This window comes from Myotis myotis, unplaced genomic scaffold, assembly GCF_014108235.1.
Source record: "Myotis myotis isolate mMyoMyo1 unplaced genomic scaffold, mMyoMyo1.p scaffold_m19_p_1, whole genome shotgun sequence".
NCBI lineage: Eukaryota > Metazoa > Chordata > Mammalia > Chiroptera > Vespertilionidae > Myotis > Myotis myotis.
Genome location: NW_023416313.1, coordinates 48,219,894 through 48,228,334, shown reverse-complemented (window position 1 = coordinate 48,228,334; position 8,441 = coordinate 48,219,894). Strand labels below are relative to the sequence as shown.

Below are 8,441 nucleotides of genomic sequence, written 5' to 3'. Positions count from 1 at the left end.
AAGCATTTCTTTTTTGGCATTATCTCATCTAATCCACTTAGCCCACACTCTTTATTATTTTCTTCAACCCGTTGATGAGAATGGCAGAGGGGTTAAGTGACTTGCCCAGGGCCTCACAGTAAGTGACAGACCTGGGATTGATTCCCAGATCTGTTTGAATAAAGGTCCTGTGCTCATGTAGCCTTTGTATTATAATAGTTCAGCAGCCAGTTTCCCATCCCTATGCCATTTATAGAATGATCAGCAGCACTGGTTTGGTTAAGGGTTCAGATACTTTGACATTTAGTTGGAGTTAGGAGGCAGCGGGGTGACAGTACAGCCCAAGGCTAGATTAACATTAGAAATAAAAACAACCAACAAACAAAACATACTGGGTAAGTGACTTTTTTAGAATTGTTAGTTCTAGTTCATGGAGTAAACAGTGTTCCTAGGTTGTAAAAAAAAAAGAACATTCTAGAAATAGGTTTATTAAAATTAGTTGATACTTTTCAGTATTTCAAATGGTTTTGCAGAGCAATTCAGATAATGGTTCTCTCTCATTTCTTACTAAAAATGAGCATATTACAAATTACCTAGTTTGGATAATAGAAATATTTTATATTGTGCATACATCCTATAAGAATAATTATATGTGTCACAAAAAGCAATTTTAAGGAGTTCTGTGTTGAAGAATTTTGTTTGACTTCTCTTAAGTAAACTGAAGAAGAATGAAAAAAAAACCAACTCTTAAAGTACTTCGGTCACACCTTTATTATTTTGTAACTTAAACTTGTGTAAGAATAATAATACATGAAAGAAAAAGTCTTTAAAAACACATTTGATTAACATTTCTTTTATAACACAAGTACTGACTATAATGATACATTACACATACCTATATACCCACATTTTAATTTTTCAATAGCAGAAACATTCCTAACAATTTATCTCTTGAGTATAATTACTGAAGTTGTTTTTGGAGCCATTTAGTTTATTTAGTTTCTGAATATGGTATTTCAGACTGCTTCAAACATCAATGGCTGACAGGTCCTTGGGAAGAAGGAGTTTGCAGAAGTGCCAACTAGATATTACTGTAAGATACACATTCCCAGGAGCAGCAGCATTAGCAAACAGGCAGGAATAGACTAATGCACGTTGTGTTCCAGCATTATTGCTCAGCTGCCAACACTGATCACATTGAACAGGTTCTTTTGCAGAAAAATGCTTTGAAGCATGAAGGATTCTTTGAAGAAGAACAGATGCCCAAAGGCAGTACCCATACGCATCAACCATAGTACAAAAACAAAAACAAAAAACACCCTAAAGTATAAACTAAGATTTTTACACCAAAGACGTAGTTATAATTTCTTGCCCTTGAGAACCATTATTAACATATATAAGTTATTTTGGGTCAAGGAAAATCTGCTGATCCCTCCATATACTGACTTCTGTGAGTGCCCAGTTGAGTTCTATTCTCCAAGACAGTGGGACAGATTAAAAGTCTGATGACAAAGTCCACTGGGTAATATACCGTCTTGGATAAGCCTTGTTTAAATTCCATTCTATGAAATATTATACCCACTAGAATATGAGCTCTATGAGGTGACAGATTTTTTTAAAGCATTTTGTTCATTGATACAGCCCCAGCACCTATGGTCCTTGGCACTTAGTAGGTACAAAATAAATATTTTTAATAAATTCATAACAGAATGAATTTCTTTTTTATTCATAACAAAATGCAAGCAGAAAATACTAAAATAAAGATCATGTTAAGGCAATAGTTTGGTCTTAAAGCCATGGGCACTGAAATATGTACTGAACATCTTTCACTGAATTTTGCCCCAACCAGGGCCTTAGCCAAGCAGCAAATTATCTGACCCAGAACATTTTCCTCCACACTCTATGTCACTTGCTTATATCATAAGCAATGATATAAAGTGGAAAATGTGAAAGGCCCAAATAATTTACTTTAAGAAAGAAATATAAAGCTCTCTCCCATCACAGCTCATCACTTAATAATGTAACGTCATAGGAACCAGGAACATCTCACCTCACAACTCACAGGCCTGTATACTTTACCCCATCATGCCTGGGGTATTCTGGAACAAGGTATGAAACCTTGCTTCCTTCAATTTTTTTATTCCCTTGTAACAACATCTGTTAGTCCTTCCACTGCTAGAATTTAAGAGAGATTCTGAGGAATTTGACAAGGATCCAAGAAATATCTGCCCTTACCCAGAAACTGGGGAGAGACCTTTATCTCCTGGAGCCAGCCCAGTTCAGATGTAATCGCCTTCAGGAGCCTTCACTGACTCCTTCCAAGCTGCCTTAATCATTCTCCTCTCTGATCCCATAATACCTTCCACCTCTTTTTTTTCTATGCTTTTATCTTTATTGCTGAAAGTATTATAGAGGTCCCTCCTTTCCCCCCTCACTGACTCCCTCCACCTGCTCCTGCCCCCTCCCCAGGCCTTCAGCCCCTTTAAGAGAACCAAGTTGAATGGAGATGACCAGAGAGTAGCTGTTCCTCCCACTAAACTGTAAGCTTCCTAAGGGGTCATGTCATTTCTTCTTAGCATTTGTCATCGTGGGGAGCACAGTGCCTAGGATATAGTAGGTGCCCAGTCAATGTTTGCTGAGCTCCCTGCTCCCTCTCTATGTTCTGCAATTATCATCTTGAATGCTGTATGTGAAAGTAGAATATTGTTGCTAGAAATGTTCCTCTAATACAATTGAAAGCACTATGTGAAAACCATAATTTGATATTCTGTTTGATAGAGGATGTTATTTCTACTTTAAGAAACTATTGTCCACAGCCCCATGATGCACTAAAATTAGGATCTCTGTTCCAGGTTACAGAAACCCAAATAGCAAGTCAAATAAGGAATTTATTATAAAGATAACATGTCTCATAGAGGCCACAGACAGAAACAGAATGAGGCTAAACTTTGGGAATACATGTACTAGGGATTCAGACTCTCAAGAAAGTTGAATCTTATATCTCTGGTCTTTCTAATCAGCTTCCTTTGCTTTTCTGATCCACATGAGGAAAAACAGGACTGCCCATAGCTTCAAAATGGGAATGACTCCATCTGGCCCAACTTCATTAAGTATTCCCCTTCGACCAGCCAAATGCTGGAAGTGGGGTCAAAAATATGGGCAGGTTGTTGGGCAGAAAATCCCATAGGTATGTCCACCACACTTCCAAGTTCTTAGTTTCTAAGGAAAACATCTGGTCAGAATGGACTATCTCAAATTTAATAATGGTAGTCCTTATAAAATATAAAGTTTTTCAAAGCATAATATTCAAATGTATTTCTCTTAATAATACATGGTACCAATAGAAAATTCCTGAGTATATATGTGTTTTCTTTGTTTTTAAAATAAATTAATTTTATTATTTGATAATATTGACAATTTATATCCAAGTTCATTTAATATATGCAAAACAATTATAAATACATTTTGAAAAGATACGAAAATCCTCAGTTCTTTCTTGACATCAGACCTACTAATTTTCAAAAGACACCATGAACATCTTAGGGTCAAAACAAAATCCCCCAGTCTGAATTGTCTTGAGAGATTCCTTTGGTCAACCAACATCAGTTCAGGAAAGAAGAAACATTTACGCCTTCTTTTTTGTTTTAAATGCTCAAACAAGCATTGTTTCAAGTGTTCTCAGTATCAAAGAAGACTGAGAAAGAGAAAGGGCATGAACTGAGTCCAGAAGACTTGAAAAGAAAACATATACAACATAAATCAGCTGTATATAATCCTGTTGTAAGAATGTCTAAGTCAGGAGAAAAAAATAGAATTAGAAACATCAGTTGTTGACTTAGCTCTCATTGATATTTGAGCTAAGTCTGTATTACACAGAAGCACAGTCTCAGTCTCTCCCCAAACACAATGTGTAATAGAATGTGATATACAGCTTCACCTTTTCTCCCAATTCTCCACTTCACTTTATGCATCGCGTCTACCCTGTGAATAAAATTTACAAAGATTCTGGAAAAGGAGCTGCTGGGATGACAGGTGCAACAGCCAAAGTGCAGCAATTTGGGGACATCTGTTTTTATAAAAGATCTAGCCTGTCAGTGTTGAAAGTTCCATGTTCTATGGAATGTTGGTTACATGTAGATTTTGCTTCTTCAGTTGTAAAGAGTCCTTATTAAATTTACTAGGGAGTTAAAGGAGCATTTGGGAAGATGGTGTCAGGTAATAGTTGTATACACGGGATTTCATTGCAACAACATTCCACTGAGAGCAATCACAGGTACGGCTTATTAGAAAGACAAAAACAAGCATACAGTCACAGCCAGCTTCTGCCTGGGCTCTGCTGTGCTGCCACTGACCATTATCCTGGGGAATAACTAGATCTTCCAGTGCTATTGTTGATACTTCAGTGAACTTAACTGGTGCTTAATGACTGCCAGGCACTTCCTGTCTGTAGCTCTATTCATTCTAGTAGCTAGGGGGCAAATCTGTTTGCTTTACTAACCTAAAGTTTATTCATGTCTCTAAGCATTTATAAAGGAGCAAAGGAACTTAATAAAAGTCAATGCTGCAGAAAGTTTCTGCAGAAAAAATAGCCCCAGTATCTCAGAGTCATGACAAAGCACAGTTCAGTAGAAAGTGTTGGGTTATCTAGTGAGTTAGGTTGTACCAACTGTGAGGAGCAAAAATGATGGTTCAGAGCACAGATGTTGAATGGGGTAAATCTTGGTTCCAGTATCAGCTCCACCAATTCCTAACTCTGAAAATCTGGGTTAGATTATTTAACTTCTTTGGGTCTGTTTCCATATATGGGAAATAAGGATTGTAATAGATATCTCAGAGATTCTTGCAAGTATTCAAGGAAATAACATATTTCAAACTCCCAGCACATGATAAGTGTTGGATAAGTGGCAGATGTATTATTAAAGCAACATCTAGGATCTAGAGTCCTTCCTACTTCTTTTTCTTATTTAACTGGTAATCCTGGTGACAAATCCTGGATTAAGTGGAAGTTTAATAATATTCCCTTCTTAACTGGGTACTTTTTCCCAATTATTAAATGATAACAAAATTTATTATTATAATAAAAACAATAGTAAACAACACAAACTGTTACAAACAAAAGTAAATAACATTATTTAAAATTCATTTTGTTAGCTGTTTTCCTGAGACACATTCTGTCCATTTTCAGTTGAGCATGGCATTTTGTAGCTTGCGACCAGCCTGGAGGTACCTTCATAGACTGTAGGAAACAAAAAAGAGCAAACATTTAAAAGAAAGATGTACTATGAATCTATGAATACCACCTCCCCTATATATATATATATATATATATATATATATATATATATATATATATCTAGAACCATAATTTTTGTTTTCAATCCATTAGTGTTATCCTGATAACACGTTCAAGAACATTGTAATTTCTTGAGAAGTGTTTACTGTACCCCATTAATCTGGAAGTTTCTGGGAAAGAAAATTCTTTGTGATGCTTGGAGATCTATGGAAAGTCACTGTCTCTCTCTTGCTGAAAGTTAACAAGGAAGCACGTGGCCCTAATTGCTACTGGCCTTGGAGGAAGTAATCAAGGATGAAGCTACCTCTTTCTTTTCTTTTATTTTTTAAAAATGTATTTTATTGATTTTTTTACAGAGAGGAAGGGAGAGGGATAGAGAGTTAGGAACATCGATGAGAGAGAAACATCGATCAGCTGCCTCCTGCACACTCCCTACTGGGGATGCGCCGGCAACCGAGGTACATGCCCTTGACCGGAATCAAACCTGGGACCCTTGAGTCTGCAGGCTGACGCTCTATCCACTGAGCCAAACCAGTTAGGGCAAAGCCACCTCTTTAGACAGTGAGCAGAAAGAGAGAAATCATGTTTCCCTGCGTGGGAGTCTCTGGATTGCCAGTTCATGTGTGCCAAGCACTCCTTCGTTTTAAACCAGCTTGGTTGTGTTTGGTGCTATCACAGCCAAACCGACCTGGTGACTGTTGTTTGCGCCCTCAGAGCCCTTCTCTGCCTGCTGTGCCCTCCAGGGGGCTGACTCTAGAGATTGCATCACAAGGTCTCTCTTGCCTTTCTGCTTCTTCTTGGGTTTAGCTAGTGGAAGGCTACTGCTGAAGATCTGAAGGCAGAAGGAGAGAAAGTTTGGGGTGTTTTTCTCCATTTCCTGCCTCCCACCTTGTTTAGATTACAGCAGTGGCTATTTCCTTCCACAGCAACAGCTCCTGCCTGGTGGGCCCTCCACCAGCCCACCTCTCAGGGCCAAGAGAACACAACTCCAGCCCTCGTGAGCATGGGAGGGGTGCAGCCTCCTGCCATGGTGAGACTCTGGAGCCTCCATGTTCCTGTGAGTTTCCTCAACCCTACCCCCACCCCCCACCCCTACCCAAGTCCCTTCATCAAAATCTTTTTATTGGCTCTAGCTGTTTTGACTCAGTGGGTAGAGCGTTGGCCTGAGGACTGAAGAGTCCCTAGTTTGATTCTGGTCAAAGGCACATGCCTGGGTTGTGGGCTCGATCCCCAGTAGGAGGCAGCCAATCAATGATTCTCTCTCATTATTGATGTCTCTATTTCTCTCTCCCTCTCCCTTCCTCTCTGAAATCACTAAAAATATATTTGTAAAAATCTCTTTATTGGACCATCCCAGAGGATTTGTGATTCCTACTGGGAAACTAATTGATACAACATTTAAAGACCACAGGACAGTGTTTGGCATGTGGTAAATGCTCAATAAATGAAGCTATTAATAGGACATTACTATTGTTATTCCTCTCAATGTGAGATGTCTCTCCACCTATTCTTTGTGTCCAAAAATGAGGAAGAAAAAAATACAAAATAACTACACAACTATGTAAAATTAGAAAACCGCCCAGCCGGCATGGCTCAGTGGTTGAGCATCCACCTTTGAGCCTGGAGACCATGGCTGAGTTCCGGTCAGGGCACATGCTCGGGTTGTGGGCTTGATCTCTAGTAGGGGATGTGCAGGAGGCAGCCGATCAATGATTCTCTCCAATCACTGATGTTTCTATCTCTCTCCCTTTCCCTTTCTCTCTGCAATCAATAAAAATCTATTTTTAAAAATTAAAAAACCAATTGATCTGGGTATCTTAGAAAAAGTATATGAAAGTCCTCTCCCCATATGCATGTATCTCTGTGATAACATGTGAGAGAAAGATATGAGAACATTTTATTTGACTTCAGAGTCTATGAAAAATTCGATGTATTTTTAGATGTTTTTAAACATAATCAAACTCCAATCAATGATTTATTAGATGCAATTAAAGCCCCATTTTCCCAGATAAATGCCACCTGAATAGTTTCCCATCTACCAAACTTATCACACTCACCATTAAGCAATACTAGTCTCTTGAATATCTTCATTTACAGGAGTTATATCTTTACCAAGATTTGGCATATCTTCTTTCTTTTTCCTTCGAAGGGGACTTGGAAAATGGTGTTAGAAATTAGCATTGGCCTGTTAGTTCATGCGAAGACAAAATTAATCATCAAGAAAGCCGCCTATGATTTTATTTCTACACTTGTTAAGAGTGCATAGGTTCCTTTATTTTCCTTAAATATTTGAGGTTTTCTCTTAAATCATCTCTCTCCCTAGGCTCCATTGATCGCTACAATAAGCAACAGTGGGATAGAGTACGGCTATAGATAGAAAGAATATGGCACCTGAGTGTTGATGCAGTTTGGTTAGCACAAGAACATTTTCTAAAACAAGTCATTTTACGAAATAGATGGATACAGCATTATTTAGTGTGTATATAAGATATATACACATTGGAAACAAATATAAGAAAACCAAGAGCACTTTTGGAATGTTTATTAAGTTGCCAGATACATTAGAAATCTGGACTGTAATCCCATTTTTTTAAAAGTATAACTCAAAGTTAATGTGATAAAATAGGCCACTTCTGAGCTCTTTCCAACAAATACTCTGTCCTTCGGGAGCATTATAAAAGCTCCTTTGGCTATAAAGTAGATAAAATAAAATAAAAAATAGTTTCCAATTTTATAGCTAGAAGGAATCCTACAGATTATCTGGTTTAATCCTCTAATTTTATAGAAAATACAATTAAAGGCTTCAGATGTTGTAAGAAAGTTCTTCAAAGTTTCAAAGATACTCAATGGCAGAGCTGGAACAAAAATAAAAGTCACCCTGGAGCTCTGCTTGTGTTTCTCAGCCCTGATGGCTGTGAAGAAAGGGATCATGAGACGCCCTCTTCTGGTCTAGACCACAGGCCAGAAGTAATTGCAGCAGTTTAGGAGGCTGCACTAGTTTCTCAAGACAGAAAGATAGCACTGGAAGGGAAGACTTTTTAGCATACCACCTGAGAGTTCTAGTCTAACAAACCATTTGATGGGTTTCCAAAAGTACCTATCTTAAGTAATATACCAAGCCACACACTCTCAGACAAAAGCAAGGTGTTTCTTGAGTGCCAAAGTTGTG

The 8,441-nt window shown here is 38.0% G+C and overlaps 1 protein-coding gene across 2 annotated transcripts in view; it reads right to left on the bottom strand.

Annotated features, from left to right (window-relative positions):
* Window positions 1–732: 732 nt before the first annotated feature.
* BTC (betacellulin) overlaps window positions 733–8,441 on the bottom strand; it is a 48,002-nt gene continuing 40,293 nt past the window's right edge. For both annotated transcript variants that reach the window (XM_036336403.1, XM_036336412.1), the window contains 2 exons: window positions 7,330–7,425; window positions 733–5,215 (listed from right to left, as the gene is read on the bottom strand). In XM_036336403.1, coding sequence (XP_036192296.1) covers window positions 7,332–7,425 — 94 coding nt within the window. In that variant the 3' untranslated portion in view covers window positions 733–5,215; window positions 7,330–7,331. The remainder of the gene's footprint in view (window positions 5,216–7,329; window positions 7,426–8,441) is intronic.